At 46.7% G+C, this 19,322-nt stretch overlaps 1 protein-coding gene across 13 annotated transcripts in view; it reads left to right on the top strand.

The window, feature by feature from the left end:
• RAPGEF1 (Rap guanine nucleotide exchange factor 1) overlaps positions 1–19,322 on the top strand; it is a 106,345-nt gene that overhangs the window by 34,727 nt on the left and 52,296 nt on the right. For 7 of the 13 annotated variants that reach the window (XM_072984893.2, XM_072984891.2, XM_072984889.2 and 4 more), the window contains exon 1: positions 7,842–8,003. The exons of 1 other annotated variant lie outside the window; for it this stretch is intronic. In XM_072984893.2, coding sequence (XP_072840994.2) covers positions 7,979–8,003 — 25 coding nt within the window. In that variant the 5' untranslated portion in view covers positions 7,842–7,978. Of the gene's footprint in view, positions 1–7,841; positions 8,004–19,322 lie in introns of those variants that run through there. 5 more of the 13 variants (XM_072984900.2, XM_072984899.2, XM_072984898.2 and 2 more) reach the window with 1 other exon arrangement.

The following is a 19,322-nucleotide window of genomic DNA, read 5'->3' as shown; positions in this document are numbered from 1 at the left end:
GGGATCACACCCCAGTTCTTCAAACAAAAGGGGTCGGCCTACGCGCTACTTTTGAAACACGTTTCTGTTCAGCTGGGGAAGTGGATGAGATCGGAAAACCTCCATCTGGGAACTGGGGTGATAATTTAGTAAACTCGCTAGGTTTAGCTAATCGGGGTCAAATGAAAGCCGAAATAATATTAACTAGTGCTCTGCTGATCTTGAGAGTCCGTTTGACTTCTCATTGGTAAAGTGGGGGTCTGTTTCTTGAGATCTTCACAATTGCATTGAAATTAAAGGGAACCAAGTGGCCATTACAAAATGCTATTTGTTTTATATTGGTTGTGCTGTAGCCCACCTCCGCACTTTGTGATATAGGGTGCAATAGAAAGATTCCAAGTACATAAATAAAACAGAATAGCAGACCGAAGAGGAAGGGAGGTGCATGCCCTTTGCCTCTAGTGGCAAAATATCTTGGGACATCCTTCATCCCGAAATGTTGGTGACCATTAAGTCGCACTGCCTTTTCTAGCTTTGAATTTCGCCCAGTGTCCAATCCTGCATTGTTCTAATCAGCCCCAAGGAAAACAACCTAGCGACTATTAGAGGTTTGGACATGATCAATAAAATTTACGGCTCGTTGAAAGCTAACAAATTTATGCCAGATAGTTCAGGGGTTTAGAGGCTGCAGAGCCAGAGGTTGGGAGTTCGAATTCCCCCACTGGGCCTCTTTGAGAGGGGCTGGACTTGATGATCTAGAGGGTCCCTTCCAGCTCTGCAGTTCTCCAATCATTCTTGCGACAGAAGGTCTTGCGAACCGACGCACTCTTGAGTGCAATGCAGCGCGAGGCATAACTCACTATAAATGGCATTGAGCTCTTCTGTTGGGATTTCATTTTGAATCCCCAAGCGGTAAGCTTCTGTGACAGGTCGGAGGGAAAGCTTCTTCCTGTGGTTCCTTCCAGCTGGTCTCAGTAAGAGATTCTCCAAGTGTATAGCAAAGATTTTGACAGTAGGATTAGCTTTTCGAGGGGCTGAAGGCCACCCATGGGCAAGAGAAGAGAAGGAATGGAAGTGTTCCTCCCCTCTCTCCATAGTTCCCGGAAACCCCTTCTGCCTTTCTAGCCATTATCCCTTTTATTCCCTTACAAAAGAGATCCATGTGTTGACAAATGGGCATTATGAACAGTTTGTACCCCTACTGCTAGCTTTGAATTACTAAATCAAAACAAAAAAACAATTTTTTTAAAAAAAAATCCTCAGAGACAGAAAGCAGGGAGGTCAACACTAGCAAAAAAAAAAAGAATAGACGGAGAACAGAAACGGAATCCGTCAAAAGCGAAAAAAGGAGACAAAGAAGCGCTCTGGGCTGAGAAATAATGGCTTTGCGTTCCTCGTCGGCTCATTATCTGGGCAACGTGCTCCTCATTTTAAAAGGTGGGTTGGAAGAAAGATCGGTGAAGGCTGGGGCCGTTGGAGACAAAATGACTCCCTACTTAAGAAGCCAGTCTCTGCCTAAAGAGAGAGAGAGAGAGGAAAAGAATGAAAGAAAGCTTTTCATTTCCAAAGGGCAAAAGAAGAAATGGATGAGGCTGCAAGTTGTGGTGTAAACATAGAGGAGGAACCTAGCAAGTGGCTTTCACCTGCCATTTGCTTCCCATAAATGGCGTGTTGACGTCTTTGGGAGCCTTTCCAAAATTATTTTGACAAAGAGATGCCCCGAAAAAGGAGATGCCAAGGAGTGCGGTAACTCATACTATAGGATCATTGCTTTACATTTCCCGCTCAAGTTGCTGAAACAAAGGCTTTTACATTATATTGAGTTAGAACTGCCAGATGTCCTAGCTAGATTCCGAAAAGGAAGAGACCCAGGAGATCATATTGCAAATATCTGCCGACTATTGGAGAGCACCAGGGAATATCAGAGGAAGATCAGTCTGTGCTTTATAGACTACAGCAACGTATTAGACCGCATAGGTCGTGAGGTGGGTTGTTGTGAAAGAAATGGATGTGCCTCAGCGTTTGATTGTCCTGATGTATAGTGAACAAGATGCTACTATTAGGACAGAATATGGAGACAGAATGGTTTTCTATAGGCAAAGTGTCAGGCAACGGTGCATTTTATCTCCTTATCTGTTCTGTCGGTAGAACATATACAAAAAGCCAGACTAGATTCAGATGATGGAGAAATGAAAATTGATGGAAGACACATCAGTAATTTCAAATAGGCCGATGACGCCATCATACTGGCAGGAAGCAGCAGTGATTTGAAATGACTTATAGTCAAAGTGAAAGAAGAAACTGCCAAAGCTGGACTGCAGTTGAATGTTAAGAAGACAAAAACAATGAATGCAGAAGAAATGTGTAATTGTAACGCTGGGAGTGAAGAAATTGAAATAGTTAGAGATTTTGTATGCCTTGGTTCACTCCCCAAGTCAAATGCAGAGACTGCAGCCAAGAAATCAAGGGGAGGCTGAAACGAAGAAGGGTAGCACTGAAGGAAAATGTTGCTGTTCCCATGCCCTGTGTGGACAGAGACACCTTTCTGGGCTGGGCTGGCTGTCAATCAACTCAGCACTAACCAATCATTCCTTTCTTGCCTCTGATTTTGAAGAGAGCCCCGCCTTTCTGCTTAAGTTTCTTTTCCCCTCTCTGAATGCATTTGGAGATAGGTTGTAAAAGTGGAACTGGGGATAAAATAAAGCAACTTGGGAAAGTCACGCGAACCAGAAAGGTTTCATGCTGTACCGTTTTGTTCCAGGCCCCAGCCAGTCCGATCGAATTTAAATCTTCTGCCACCCTCCCTCTGTGTGTCCTCCCCCTGGAAAAAAAAAACACACCTGCCTTCTCCTTTCCATGGCTCCAGGTCTCGTTGTCAAGATCCTAGCGCTCTGTGGGATCTTGGCAAAGGGGGAGCAGACGCTGGTTTTGGCGCCCGAACGAACGGCGCGGGCTGGAACTTGCAAGGAGAACAGAAATTGGAGCTCCGAGCTGTCAGGTCTTGTCTCGTTTCTTTGCTGGGTCACCTTTCCTTCCAGAGCGTGATTTTTTTAGGTTTTGACTTTTGGGGTATTGATTTTGATTTCCCTTTTTTTAAAAAAAAAACGTATGTCATGTTGATTTTTCACTTGTTTTTTTTCCTGCAAAGCAAGCCTTGGAGTCACCTTCAGCTCCTCTCTGCCTTTTTTTTTCCTTTTCCTTTTTGTTTTAATTGTGGCTGCTGATGAGGGTGGGAAGCGCACGCAGGCGCCTCTGGGGAGGAAAAGGTGTTTGTCTTGGAATCTCTTGTGTCCTAGGAAGTGATGAGGACGCGACAGGGCTGTTGGACTGGAAGCAGAGCCACAGATAACCACGGCAGCTGGCTTCTCTGATTTTTTTCGGATGGCCTCTGCCGTTCTTGACGACAAAGGCGAGACTGGGCCACATCAAGGGGAACGTGGACGTTACCTACTGTGAAATTTTGCCCTTTCCGATGGCAGAGTTAGTGGTCTCACGGCAGCTGCTCCTTCCCCTTTAAATGTCTATACAGTGCTTGGAGAAGTGGGATCCCCTTATCCACAGGATCAGTATGCGCTGATTCACTTATATCCGTGTTCTGAAAATACTGTATAAAAATATTAAGAACACCCCCCCCCCCATAAACATATATTCCTAAAGGTGAAGCTAGCAGAACTGGCCACTGGAGGGAACCAAAGTCCATGCAATGTATAGAAAGACACATTTCCATGATGTCATTCCTGGAAAGGGCCACTAGAGGGAGCCAGAGACCATGCTATGTATGGTGTTTGCTATTAAAATAGTGTTTCCTGTTGTCCACATTTTTCAGCATCCACGCGGCAGGGGGCTTCAACCGATCCCCTGTGGATACGGAGGTCCTATTGTATTTTGTAGCCATTCTGGCACTGATGTTCAGGGAGATATGGTTTATAAACTTATTCCTTCTCCAATCTTCTCTCTGATGGCACTTCCCCCCAAGTCAGCTAGCTTTTGGATGTGCAATAGAGACAATTAATTTTTTTAAAGTTGTCTTTGTGCTGTAAGTAGTCTGTGGATTTATTGTAATCCTTTTTTACATTGGTTCCTGCCTTAAGCTCTGAAGCCACTAAGGCTGCTGTATAATTTCCAAGACCTGGGAATGGTGGACCTTTATTTCCGCCTCCATAAAGTTATGGAACTTTTATCTGTTCATCTGCCAAAGTTCCACTTATTTGGGGGCAGCTGTGGAATCGATTCGGTTGGAATTGATTCTTCATATCTGAATGCCTCATTCACTTTTTTAAAAAAAAAAATTATTGCTATCTGATATAGCGCTATGCCAGACAGCAGGAATTAAAAGTAGAAATAAAAGCAAGCACAGCCCACTCAACCCTATTGCTCGCTTGTCCCCTCGACTTCTCGGTCACTCCTTTGCTTGCCCGATATCTCTCCTTGGTTGTTTGCCCCCTCATCCACCTGGTCGCTCCCCACCTGCGTGTGTGCTCACCCTTTGGCCCGCCCGCCCTCTCGCTCGCCCACCCCTCGGGCCCCTGTCCCTGTGCCCTCCCACCCTTGCCCTTTATTTCCCTTTCCACCCCTTCCTCTCTCACCCTATTCCCCCTCTTATTTCTTCCGCTTTTGGTAATGCCTCCTATAAGCTACTGACCTACGGTATAAAGCACACCAAACAAGCTGTACAAGTCCACGGCTGTAAAAGTAACTAAAAACAGTTACAGTTCAGTCGCAAAAGTGAAGTTCTCTCTCCTTACATTGCTATTGTAATTTAACTGAGTTGTGCCTTAGCTATGGGCAATTGGCATCGGTTATAAATAACTCATTTAATTCTAATTTACCGCCTGCAGGGCAAAAAATAATAATCAGTGTCAGTTATGTGATTTTCCTTGATTCTCTACTTAACTATTGCTCTTATCTGTTGCCCTTGTGCTCCTTATATAGCCTCCTTGTAGAGCCACACAAGTGATAAAGCATGTTTTTATTCGTTAGACAATTTACATCTCACAAATGATGTAAGACAGAAGGTAGTTCAGTTAACTGGACAGACAGCTGCTTCTCTTCTCCAACCGTAGTCTACTTTTTGGTTGCTCACGGTTGGGTGAGTGAGGAAATTTCTCAGTAGCAACAGGTTTTTATTGAATGCATAAATAAAACTCCATCTAAACGTGAATTAGGTGGTGTTTTATTGTGTTTTCATTATGTTTCATGCAATACTGCCCTCTAGAGTCCTGATGTGGAAAATCCTCTTGTGTTGGTGTCAAGCTCTAATGACAGCTTATTTATGTCTTATGGCAAATCCATAATTGAATAGCACAGGGATTTAATTATGAATTGATGGACAGCTGAAGGGCTCCGTCAGCTGAAAATGAAAAGCGCTGATAAATAAAAGAAGGAGAAATTTGGAATGATGATTTATAGCCTAACTGTCTATACATACTTGAGTGTCGTGTCCTGCTGACTTCAGGGAATACAATAATTCTAGGACGCTGCAGAAAATGACTAAATAAAAAGGGAGAAGCCATAATCTTGTACCCTCCTGGCATCCGACGACCATGTTCCTTTTTCCTCCTGCGCAGGATCTGTCTGCCCATTGTTCTGTCCATCTGTCTATTCATTTATATCCATGTGCTTTACTACATTGCAAAATAGATGGCATTATTTTTGGGCAATAAAAAGAATACCATGCCATTCTAGCTGTCACAGTCCATAAGCTTCCGCATCTCTGGGACCCATCCAGCGGATACGAAGAAGGTCCTACCCTATTAAGAAGGAAAATGATCCAAAAACATTCAGATATTAAACCAAAATGAGGAAGAACAGGAGAGAAAATTGGGTGTGTTCAGGTCCTGGGCAGCTGGTAAAGCCTATAACCATTGTTGTTCATCTGAAACGAACACCGATGTTGTGTTTATGTACTTACTGGTTTACTTATGTAAACAAATGGTAAAATATAGCATATAATTGTGAGTGGCCCCCCTCGATCATCAAAGATAGGGAAACTGCCCAGAGTAAGACCCTTGGTCTAGATGGGCGGGATTAAAAAAAATCTAATAAATAAATACATAAAATGCCATGCTCAAACCATAAAGATATTAAAACCTTTTTAAGGAGAAAGGCTGGAGAGAAATATTGTAAATAAATGAATAATAAGTGAACAAATCCTGATTGTCCACTAGGGGGCAGTAGCATTCTTTCTTAACTTCGCTCTGTTCCTGGATCTTGATAAGGTAGAGAGCAAAGGTACCTGAACCAGGTAGACTACTCCATCCCCTAGGATGATGAGTAAGAGAGGAATCGCGTTTAGGGGGGATCAGTTCAAGAAGGGACGGTCCCGTCCTATCCTTTATGACCTAATTGATTAGCTCTGGCCTTCAGGAGAAGGAGCTGCAACCTGAATAAAATGTGGTGTGGTTCGGAACAATAAATTCAATGTTCTTCGTCGGTCAGGTTGGCTTTCTTTATTCCACAAAATTTATTTTATTTTATTTTTTCTTAACGGCTCAGGTTTGACGTGGCATAAGCTGTCAGGGGCGGCAGGCTCTTCTTCATGACGTAGTAATTAGCTCAGGCTGGATAGCTGAGCGGTTTACGACACTGCTGGGAGTTCGAATCCCCCCACTGGGGCTCCTGGGAGAAAAGCCAGCCCAGGTAGCCTTGGGCCAGCTGTGCCATCCCAAGGTTTCCCCCTAGAGGAAGGGAAGGGTAATGCACCTCTGAGTCTTCTCCACACGGAACACCATTAAGTCAGAGAACTGATTTGACGGCACACAATTAATTAATTTTCTCTCCTGCCTCTCCTCATGGCGGAGAGATTGTCAGACCATTTTTGTGTGTGTGTTTCCCTGTTGCTTTTGATCCAATGGATCTTTGCCTGAATATTGCTGGTTTATGGAGGTAAGAGGCCTCCTCCTTCATTGTTCATAATTTTAAAAGACCTGTCTTTGAATGATGTTTCCCACTGTTGCCGACTCACCGCTTTCAACTTTAAATCTTGTCTTTCACTGTTGTTAAGCTGCCTAGGGTGCTTTTTTTGAAGGAGAAAGATGGGGTAAAAAAAATAAAAATAAAAAACATAAGTGGACAGACAGGAAGACAGACAGAGGGGGAGAGAGACAGGCAGGCAGTCGGATGGCCAGCCAGATAGACAAGAGTTTTGGAACAGGTGGTTGTGTTAGTTCACACAGAGATGGATAGAGCGAGAGATATCACAGACACACACACACACACACACACACACACCACCTGCATGTAGCCATGTCATATGTGTTTGCTGTGTGCACGTACAGAGATTAATGCATTCCGCAGGTGGCTGGGTGCATGGGCTCTTCTCTATCAAGGTGGAAACCGTGTGTGCCTCTGTGTACGTCTGTTTGCCTGCGCCTTTTCTGCTTGGAGGAGAAATTTGAACTCTTGCCCTGTGTCTTGGCGTTAGACCCAGGTGCATCCCATAATATCCATGCTTGGGTGCAGAGAGCTCTAGAAGAGCTACCCCTCTCACTCCCTATGGGGGAGCTAGAGATGCTCGAAGTCGGCCTCTCCTCCTCTGCATTCCCGCCCTCGCTTCTGGTCTGTGGGCGCCGGTCGGTCGCTCTGCCCGCAGCCCTTTCCCTTCCCCGCCTCCCCAGAGAGCCGCCCTTTGGCGGGCGAGCGAGCCTTGTCCTCCCGGCGCCGGCCAGCAGGGGCCGCTGCAGGGCCTCTCTCCGCGCCACCGAAGGGAGGGAGGGAGGAGCCGAGCCGGGCGCTCCTCGTAGGCCGCGGCGGGCTCGGCGGCGGCGGCGGCGGCGGCGGCCCTTTTGCCTGCCTGCCTGCCCGCCTTCGCTCCTCCTCCTCCTCCTCGTCTTCTTCTTCCCCGGCCGGGCTGGGCCTGTGAGCCCGGGCGGCCCCGCTCCGTCCGCCTCCTCCGTCCGCCCGCCCGCCCGCCTGCCTGCCCGCCTCCTCCGTTCGCCTCCTCCTCTTCCTCCGGCCGGGACCGGGAGCCCCGGGAACCCCGGCCCGGCGCGGCCGCGACATGTCCGGCAAGCTGGAGAAAGCAGGTGGGTGGCCCCCCCGGAAAGGAGGGAAGGGAAGGGAAGGGAAGAAAGGCCGGTCGGGGGAGGGAGGGAGGGAGGGGGGAGGCCGCCTCTCTCTCTCGACCCCCCCCGCCGGCCTCTCCTGGGTGGGGGTGCAGTGGGTGGGTGGGGGGGCTGGGGAAGCCCTCCTGGAACAACAACCCCCCTTTTCCCCTCCCCTCCCGCTGCCTGGGATTCCCCACCCCCCCGGGGGTCGGGTTTCATTCATAGGGAGGCCTTTTTTGGGGGGGTCTTTTCCTGGACGCCGCCGACGCTGCACCCCTCCTCCTCCTCTTCCCCCCACCCCGTCGCCTTCCTCCTCCTCCTCTTCCTCTCTCTCCCCCCCGCCCCACAACACGCGAATTAACGAGGAATGCAAAGCGCGGCCCCCTCGTTATCCGGCCAGCCCGGGGGGGGGGAGAAGAAGAAGAAGAAGAAGGGGCGCTGGAAGTTCTGGTAGGAGCCCCCCCTGGCCCGGCCCGGCCCCACGGAGGAGAGCAGCCCCCCTATGTGGGGGTTGTGGGTCCACGCGCGGGGTTGTGCAGGCACGGTCTGCAGAGCTGGGAAGCGTTCCTTGGAGGAAGAAGCGTTACTTCGTTACCCAGAATTGCCCTCCACCCCCTCCACCACCACCACCCACCTCTAGCGCTCCCAGGCAGCTTTTTTGTGTGTGTGTGGGGGGGGGTCCTGGAGGCCACAAAGTAACATCTCAACACAAACACATGGGTGCATACAGACACACACCTTCCCCTCCACCGGTTCTAGATTGTTGGCCTCTTCTGGTCCTACACAAGAGCAGTTTCCTGCACCTCTTTCTGCGCGCGCACGCACACACACACACACACACACACACACACACACACACACACACAACACACACACACACACACACACACACACACACACACTTCGCAGCACAAGGGAGCCCCATTAAAAAGGTCCTCACTTTACCTAAGTAAGTAAAGGATACCTTTCCATGAGGGAGCAAAAAAATCTTGTACTGTGTATCATTTATTTATTTATACACACACACACACACACACACACACACACACACACACACACACACACACACACACACACACACACACACACCACATTACTGCATTGCTCTGCTCTTGGCAGTTTACATCAGGATAAAACACATTGGATGTAAATTAGATAAAACCGTTAGTGTAGCAGAGCTAAAGACCTTGACTTAAAAATCAATAAATTCATAATTTTAAAAACAAAACGCCAGGCTTAATTTCTCTGTCTCACCCCCCTTCCCAATAGTAGGATTGAGGAGGCAGAGGGGAGACGGCCAGACCAGAATGTGCGGAGGAGATGCCGTCATTTGCCACTCGGCATGCGTCTCCGGCTGCAGAGCCCCAGAAGTGAGGAGTTCGATTCCGGGCTGGACTGGATGATCCGTAGGATCCCTTCCGGCGTTAGGGTGCTGAGGTCCTCTTCTTGTGCTTATAGGGACCGATAGGCTCCCCCACCTCGCAAACTTCGTGCGCCTGCATTTCCCTTTTATAATTGGCTTATGAATCTGCTCAGCCCCCGTGGAACAGACTTGCTCTCAACTCAAAGTGTCATTTGTTTATTCTTTCCGACCCTCCGGGAGGGTTCCCTATATAAGAAGCGCCTTCCTGCGGCAGAGATCATCTCCCGGCGTAAACTGCCTTATGGGGCCCCAAAAGATGGGCTGGATTTCCCCCCACAGGAGGCTGTTCTTCATTCAATGCGGTTTGTGATTCAAGCAAGCCCGCCTTCTTCCAGGTCTGTTTTTAACTTCCTAATATGTATTAATCGTCTAATATTTATGCCCTCTATTCATGACGGCTGTAAACTGTCTAGAACAGTGCATTGCATTAATGAGACGGTATATAAATCTAATAATAATAACAACAAAAATCCTTAGTTCTGTGCAGGCGTTGTTGTGTTCACTTTAGCTCACAACTGTGCTGAACAGATCTTCTCGTTCGTTATAACACAGCAGCCTTTCCTATCCTTTTAAAAACCCTATAACAGCAGCCTTTTTAACTTTTAAAAAAACAAACCCTAGAATAGCAGCCTTCCTAGCTTTTTAAAAACTTGGTGAATTAATAACATCATGATGTTGATGATCATTTGTTATTCTGTACGAATCTAGCTGGATTCTGGCCAGTGCGATTTGTGTGAACCCATGGTTGAAATAAGCCCCTCTTAACTCTCTATTTATGAAACCGGTCGCTTTCGATCGGCTATTGCTGGGACTGGCCACAATTTCAGATTTGGGGCTGCATGCTAAACAGAGATTTTTTTTAGTTTTTTCTCTTTTCACCATAGGAGAGAATGAGGGGAGCACATATAAAAATCTAAGCTCACCGTGTTTTTTTCTTGGAATTCCTGCTCATGATTTAGCATCCTGTTTGAACATGTTCCGGTTGTATTTCCTCAGTCCCTCCCGGGCTCGTTTTGAAGACAAAAGCCAGGAATCGGGAGGAGCACCATATATACTGTACATAAAATTGTCAATAACGATCTAAAAGATATAGATGAAAGCCCTGTCCTATAAATTACTTTTGGGTTCATGCCCATGAATTAGGCGCTTCGTTCTCGCATGCCTAGCGATGACCATAGGCCCCTCCAGGCTTCCTAAACTCAATGCAAACTCTCGCAGAAGGTTACAGATTCCTCTTTTCCTCTGCCTTCAACTTTTCCCAGCATTATTGTCTTCTTCCAGAGAATCTTGCCTTCTCGTGACGTGCCCAGAGTAGGACAACCTCAGTTTCTTAATTTTTCCCCTTAAGGAGCTCTCCTCCAGCACCATAATTCAAATAAGTCAATGGTTTCTCCCCCCCTCACATGTACAAGGGGATACCAAAAAGTATTTGTGCCTTATTATTATTTATTCTCCTAATGTTTGACGATAAATATCGTGCTCCTGTTGCGCTCTTATCTCGACATGGTGCCAGTGAGACTTTATGATGTTTCTTCGTAGGTATGATGCTTGTACTTTAGAAAAGCACTTTTGGGGATTATTTTGTAGCTTTGCAGAAGCACCACAAACCGGATGGAATTCCACATTTTCTAATTTGCAGCTTTCATCTGGCGGTTTTCAGGGCAACTAGAGGACAATTCTGAATGTATTACGGGCTAATAGTTGATGTGAGTGGGTTGGTGGGAAATTCTATTATTTTATTCTTCAGCAAATTCTGTTTATTGCCCTTTTAAGTGTCTCCTCTCTGTCTTTTTAGTCTCTGTAAGGACTGAATGGGTGTAGAGTCATGCGTCTTATCAGAGGAAACGCGAAACAGGATGTGAAAGAAATTTGCTACCTGCTTATATGGATTAAGTCATACTCTTTTGCATGTTGTAGTGAATGGGACATTCCAGATGTATGTTCTGAATTTTCTTTTTCATTCCTATTTCTTTCTGGAAAATGTTACTTTCTGAAGAGTATTCTCACTGTATTTCAGAACACTTATTTTTCTGGAACCAACCCTGTGAATGAACAATGTGATTTATTTAATGGCTGTTCTCCAAATAGCGTAGTGGAAAAACCCTGTTAACGCTTCCCACCTATGCTGTCCAGATTGTTCGATGTGTCTGTGATTTCAGGATCTGCCTAGTAGTCTACCAAAAAGTCCTGGAGGTCTCGCCAGACTTTGAGTTGTTGCTGTTTACAGCTGCTTTTCAATGTATCAAGGGTGTTATATTTAAAGATTCAATTAGTGTTTTGCAAATCAAGCAGTGAATTTATTTGGTTTCATTATGCAGCATTTAATTAGCACAGAGAAATCAATGTTGTATTGTGTTTCGAGCTGCAAGGACTCACTAGATATCTTCCTGGAAGGGGGGGGGGGATGTACAGTCGCAGTGTGGTACCGCGCTCTTCCAGTTGAACAGTCATCACTCAGACCTGTCTGCTCCTCTTGCATCAAAGCCAAAAAAAAAGCATAGGTTTGATAGCTGCAAATGCTTTTTGTCCCAGCTTCGGAGTCCTGTGTACCCATCTGAATCTGTCTTCCTGGGGTGACGTTCTGGAGGGGGCCCCCGGGAATAAAAGTGCCGGGTTGGAGAGCAGCTGGCTTTCAAGTATGGCTCGCCAGATGTGCAGATTGCAACGTCCATGTCAAGTCACTGTCTTAACAAGCGAGGTCATGTTCTTCTCTGCTGAGTATTAATGGCTGCGTAATACCCCGGAGCTTGTCCTGAACGCTTGAAGCAGAAGGGCAGACGGGTTAGGGAACTAAGAAGTTACCTTGGACAGCTCGTCCGGGGGTAGGGTGGGGGGGCTTGCACTTCCTGGTCAGCTAGATAAGGGGATGATAGGACGAAGAGAAAGCTTGGACAAAGCTTTCGGCGATGCAAAGAGGAAGAGGGGGTTGTAGAGGCATCAACAAGTCCTTCTCTGGCTCTTGAGAACAAAGAAAGGATGGAGATGGCCTGACTGTGAGGACATCATCTTCAGGAAGGTTCTCTATTTCCTAACCGTGCATGCCGCTGCTGTCTGGACAGCTCAGTGGCTGAATTCTGGTTGGGAGCTCAATTTCCTGTGTGCCTCCTAGGAAGACCCTAGGGGCACATGTCTCAAACTCAAGGCCCGCGGGCCAAATCCGGCCCGCCGGGCTGTTTCATGTGGCCCTTGCAGTGTTGTCTGCTCCTGTGCAGTGTACAATACGCAGGTGCTTACCCGGTCAGCCATAAAGAGCAGCACGTCTGCAGTAAGAATTTTCTTCTGTCAGCCACCTTGGCATCTATGCTGGGCGCAAAGTTTGGATAGAGTGTGCCGCCTTATAATAATCACTCATTTGCTTTTGTGGAATTCCATGTTTTTTTTACCTAAAATGCTGTTCTGGGTCGTAAGCAGAGAGGGTGGACGCGAATCATAAAAACGACAAATTGGAGTGGTTCGTGGCTACCCGCGAAACCCCCCCTCTCCCGAAACCTGGAAAAATGAAATGGTTTGTGGTTTGTGCCTAGAGGACGGGGGAACTAAACCCCGACACCCCTTCTGCTGTCTTGCCCACCCCTTTCTCACTGCCCCGTTGCCTCCTTGCCCGTTCCTGTCGATTCATCGGCAAAACAGATTGAACGAACCGAACCACGAACCAGCCCAGTTCGTGTTTTTTCCCCCCGGTTTGTAGTTCAGTTTGTGCCCATCTCTAGTCGTAAGTCGCTATGAATCGAGCGCTTCAAGTCTAAGCCGAGAGGAACCCCCGTCCCTCGTGCTTGGCTCTCGTGCAGAGCAGTGTTGGGACATTGACTCATTCAGAGGCACCGCAGGTAATCTCCTTAGGAAGTAGGCAACTGTACAGCTTGGCATCGGAAGGGATTAAACAATCCACCCACACGTCTATGTGGAGATTTCCCAGAAGAGCCATCGCCGCGGAGTGGCTGAGCCCCATGACAAACCGAGAGTTTCTCCTTGCTTCTGAAACCCTCAAGGGCCATTTGCCCCGTGTAAATGGTAGACCAGAGTGCTTCCCATGGATTGTTGTGCTCTGCTTGCTTTGAAAACTCTGTGTTTTCGTACTGACTTTAATTACCGTTTTTAATCGAGTACTTGTTTAATTCTTCTTTTAAAATACTGGTTCACTTACGGCTTTTCGCTTTGAAACACCGCCTTCGAATGGCTGTGAGCCCCCTTTTAAGGAGGAAAGCGGGGTAAATATATATTTTAATAAATATAAATATAATAAGACGGATCAGAGCAAAGCAGTGTCGGCGTAATGAGACGCGTAGAGATAACGAACGACAGGCAGCTTTTTCTGTGGGTCGGCCCCTCCGAGTCTCCGCGAGAGCCTTCCGTTGGTTTTTCCTGCGGCGTACAAGTTGGAAATTAGTAGTCTAGACATTTTGTAGTGATGAGGATCAGGTTTTATCTGTTGGTTGAGTTGAGCCCATGAGAATGTTGGTTTTAGATGGTTTTGGTTGAGTAATGTGTTTCGTATCATATTTTATATATTATTTAAACTTCTGTAATGGAGCTACAGAAATCAGCGTATCGGTCTGTCTTTGATCGTCTAGATTCTGACCCGGGACAGTTGTCAGTGGATAGCTGAGGGGTTGAGGTCTCTGGCAGGAGAGGTTTGGAGTTCGATTCCCCCCACTGGTGCCTCCTTGACAGGGGCTCCTTCATGATCCATAAGGACCCTTCCAGCTCTGCCGTTCTAAGGTTATGATTATTTTTTTGTATCACGCTTCATGGTTGAAAGTGTGGCCTAGCTCGAGCGTGGCCGCAGGTGGCACCATGCCACATTAGAGGTACGATGCTCGGTTGTTTTTACCTTGTGTAAAGGCTGGGCATTCCCATGGCATGGAAGGGACCAGCGGCCGTCGAAAATAATGGGGCTTTCATCCCAAATGCACCGTCACGCTTGCTGAAAGTACTCCGTGGACTCGTAGAAATGCCTCTCGGGGTGTGAGTAAGGCACCGAGGAGGAGGAGGAGGGCCGGAGCAGCCAGAAGGGCGCAGGGCCAGCTGACGGCTGCTGGAATGCAAGACAGCTGACTCGCAACTTCACCCAGAAAAGAGAGAGCTGACATTGGAAACAATTTCTAAAATTATTTTCTGGGCGTGAACAGGTCTTCTTGGGTCTCCGGTCAAAAACCTATCGATACAAAGCTGTTCCCTTTTGGAGAGTGTCTTTTCTCCTCTATCCTGACCCCGTAATTTGGTCTTACCAGATATGGCTCTTGTCGCCAAACCCTATTTCTGCCTGAAATCCCTATCCCCCCCACGGTACCACTAGTTTTTCTTTAGGACCCGTTGGGCATCCTCTGAACCACAGACATTTCTTGGGTGTGTCGGCTGCCATTTGTGATGGGCGTCTACGAGGGGGGAGGCATTTCTGAGACCCAACCGGCCGGTAGCTGTCGCTGGTTTTAAAATAACCCGGTGACTCAAAACACGGCTGGTTCTGTTGAGAGAACTTCCCCTTGTGAGGTTTGGAAATGAGCTCTTTAAAGAAACAACCTGGTCTCCCCCCCCCCTTTCAAACTTTTCGGTGCGGCTTCAACTCTTCCTCTTCCTCCTCCAGCAAGGGACGGTGTTTCTCCGAACCCGTGCTTTGCCCTGGAACACAATCCAGAGATAATGTCAGCCAGTTATCGCAACAAGCATTTGGACACCCTTTTAATGCTTGGAGCCCTACCGTACTTGTCTTGAAAGCTGGTTTGGTTTCTTTCACCCATGGAAAGGGACAGATGATTGCAAAATCAGAATCTTCGCATGGCTGGGAAACTTTGAAACCGCCGTCGTGTCCACCTCCAAAGTATTGTTTTGATAGTCTTTTCCCAAACCAGCTCTTATTTCTTAACTGATTTTGTCACATTTGAGGGGGCCAAAGAGTTAGGATTCTGGCGCCCGATCAAGCGTTCCTTTTCGAAGACCTCCTCTTACATACCTTCAAAGTAGTCATAAGCTGTGGACCGCACAGAAGTAGTAGAATCCAGTCCAAATTTCTTTGCTGCCTGATTCGGAGCGCATTCCTTTGTAACGGCCTATTCTGCCTTTCCATGGACTCATTCAAGTGTGTGAAAAATTGAAATCAGAACACACGCATGTACACACATACGCATCATCAACACTGGCACAATAGTATTTAATGATCAGCCCATTGATGGTCTTATGTCACCCATAGCTTCTTTTCTTTTTCCAAATCTTACGTTTTAATACAGCAACTCTCCATGAGTGTGCACTCTGTATTTAAATAGCTTTAGGAATGTATTCCACATTTAAAAACTGATTCGGGGCCTTCTCTCCTCATTCTCTTTGGTGTTTTTCTGTTTCAACTTGCCAGCTGTCCTGTAATAAAGAGCTTAAGGGGAAAGTCAATAGTTTAACTAGGATTTTAGTTTATGCTGTGTTCACTAGGCCGATTCAAATGGAGAAAATTTTATCTTAATAAGTCTGGGAGAAGCTTGTTGACTACAGAGGGTTTTTTTTTTGAAAGGGCGTTGAAGATTCAAGCTTAGTGGTTTGTCTTAAACCGTAGTTTTACAAACTTCAGAAGTTCTCTTCTGAATTAAAACTGGAGTCAGCCTTCTTTCTTAACCTTAGATGTATTGAGTTTGTCTCCTCCTGCCGTTAGCTTTGCAAGAAAGAAGGAACTTGTCTTTAGCAGAGCCTGGAGTTTGGAACGCCCTTCGTGGTAGAAACCTGCTTTGCTCCACCTTTGACGGGCCATCAAGGACTCATTGACCTCAGTGGGCCTTTGACTTTTGGTTGTGTTTTATATAAATTAAAGTATGGCCCACGGAAGCTACCGTGACGGATTCCTATTCTGTTTTCTACATTGTTAGGATTTTAGTAGCTTTTGTAGTGTGTTGCATGGGCTTTACTAGCAGCTTGGGGACCTTAAATAGGGCCGGGTGGATAGGATACAAATGCGGTGAAATAAATAATGCCTTTTCCTCCCCAAACCTTCTCATAGTCCATATGGTGATCATTGGTGGTCACCATGTGGATTTGGTGATCATTTGGATCTCGGCGAAGGCTGTTTGCCTTTCGGAAGGCTTCACTGAAAATATATTGTCAGCCAGCCAGCTGTGGCTTGATTTGCATAGTCCTATATTGCTTGATTTGCATATTCATAGCTACACTTGATTTGCTCATTGCTTTTTATGAACCTGGCAGGTAAGACACCAAGCAGCAGCTAATGGGTGTTCACATACTTATTCTGGATGGGTTACACTCAGCCATGAAGAAACGGAGGAAGGAAAGGAGCAGGGGAGCGAGAATTGATGTATGGGAAGCCAGGAGGGAGCACTCTTATTTCCAGACTACATTTCGTGCTTCATAGTTCATATTTCATCTATCTTTATGATTGCTCTCCAAATTACGTTTGTATTTTTAACCTCAAGAGGAATGGACCGTGAGGATGGTTTTCCACAGGGAGGTTTTGACTGAGAGGGACTTATTCATTCATTCATTCATTCATTCATTCATTCATTCATTCATTCATTCATTCATTCATTCATTCATTCATTCATTCATTCATTCATTCATTCATTCATTCAAGTAAGTTATATTCCACCCCATTAGTGCAAGCACTACACTGGGTGGTTTACACAAGATTCGGCTCACAAGTTGGATTTGAGTAACACCGGCGACTCAACTTGGGTTTTCTTTCTCAATGACTCAGATTCAACTTGCCATCATCCTTGGTTGCTCTTGCCTCCCAAGCCATTCTGGTCCTTCAGATGAAGCTTTCTCCCCCAGAAGAGGGTGTCCCAGGTAGACTCGGGTCCTGTGACCCACTCCAAGTTCTTCCCACCCTGACTCGGTCAGCAGATATGATGCAAGGGTGCCTCCTAAGGAGGCCAAACATTCCTGTGTTTCTTGCAAACACCCCAGTTAGGACACGTTGCCCATAACGTTGATCATCACGGACCATCCAGTCGGTTCCAACTTAACGATTGTATAACTACAGAAAATTGGAAGGGAGCAGTGTTGCGCAGTCCCTCTTTCTGGTGGCCCTCCGGGACCATTGGGCAGCTTCCCCACGATTACACAGGCCACACAACTCTGTCAGCCACACATACACACCTCCTAATTTCAGCCTTTTTTTCCTGGAAAGAGAGTGGCCATTCGAATTCCTGGCTCCGCCGCTAGGCACTCCTACCAACTGTCCCGTACAAGCAATTTTTTTTCCTATCGTTAGGGCTGCCTTCAGATTCTATGAACAGGAGTTTTTTGTGTGTGTGTTTTAATGGCAAGAGTCCTGGTTTTCTGTCATTGTGCTTCCCTTATTGTTCGCCACAAATAAGCAAGATAAACAGCATAAATACTATGTTTAAGTGGGTAGTTATTACCTTTTGTGGAATCTTGCAAGGCTGAGTATGTTATAATATATTCTCGTTTAATTTTAAAGCTCAGCTTTGTGGTCCCCATGTCTTCGTTGGCTATTCTGAATTGCAGTTGGTTCCCCAGCTTTTGCCCATCATTTCTACAGAAGGATGATACGGTGCGTGGCAGGCGAGAGAGGCAGTGAGGGAGATTTTTCTAGCATGCTCAGGACTCGGGTCACCTCACCTGACGTCCTGTTTTGATCTCCTGGCGTGTGACAGGCTGGATCCCCAAAACTTGCCAAATGTACGCAAAGTTGTGTTAGTCTCCGCAGTGTGGATTTTTCATGGGGAGGAAGCAAAAGGGAGATATTACATAAGAGTAGGCAGCTGTTGCGTGTTTTAGCCGTCTTATTTTCTACCTCTCTGAAAAATGCATGGGTAGGAGTCTGCATTTCTAGTTGTCTGACATTAGAAGCAGCTGTGAAGTGAATTATTCATGTTTTGCCAGTAAATTCTAGCAGCTGGAGAAATCTGTGGAAACACTTGGAAGAGCAGAACCTGAACGTTTAGTACTGCTCTCGAGTCCTGCGTCCAGTTCTGGACATTGCATTTTTAAGAAGGATGCCCACCCACTGGAACAAGTTCAGGGGAGGACAATGAGGGTGATCGGGGACTGGAGACCAAGCCCTAGAAAGAAAGGCTGAAAGAACTGGACAGGTTTAGCCTTGAGAGAAGAAGGTGAAGGGGAGATAGGATAGCACTTTTCAATCACATGATTTGGACCCACGCTACTTGTCGGACGGTCTTTCCACCTAACCCACTAGATCAGTGGTGTCGAACTGTGGCCCTCCAGATGTTCTTGGCCTTCAACTCCCAGAAATCCTGGCCAGCAGAGGTGGTGGTGAAGGCTTCTGGGAGTTGAAGTCCAAGAACATCTGGAGGGCCACAGTTCGACACCACTGCACTAGATCATTGCAAGCAAGGCTCTTGGAAGTGGACATCTCAAGGGAGGCCCCTAAGTCATCTGCTAGGGAGGAAAGTCCTCCTTTGCAGTGGCCCCGATCTTGTAGAACCAGCTCCCGGGGGAGCTTGGCCTGCCTCTGCGGACATTCAGGAGGCTACTGAAGACGTGGCTTCTCACGGAGGCTTTCCACACCGACCCTAGCTGGCTGCCTTTTGTCCGCCATTTTGTTACAGCTTGCGCCATCTGGTTGTATTGCTTGGTTAGTTCATTTGGTTTTAAATAGTTTTCATTTTATTTGGGTTTGGTTTGTTTATTATTCTAAACCACCCAGAGTAGTGCTTTCGGCAGTAATGGGGAGTGGTATAAAAATTCAAGGAATGAATGAATGAATGAATGAATGAATGAATGAATGAATGAATGAATGAATGAATGAATACACCGTTGGAAGGGTCATCAAGTCCAGCCCTTGTCAAGGAGCCACAGTGGGGAATCGAACTCCCAACCTCTCGCCCCATAGCCAGAGGCCAGAACCATTGACTTCTTAAACAGTTTTGTAGCACTGCCTTTCCGTTTGC

This window comes from Pogona vitticeps, chromosome ZW-PAR (assembly GCF_051106095.1).
Source record: "Pogona vitticeps strain Pit_001003342236 chromosome ZW-PAR, PviZW2.1, whole genome shotgun sequence".
Lineage (NCBI taxonomy): Eukaryota > Metazoa > Chordata > Lepidosauria > Squamata > Agamidae > Pogona > Pogona vitticeps.
The sequence above is the reverse complement of the archived record's forward strand: the minus strand, read 5'-3'. Positions and strand labels throughout refer to the sequence as shown.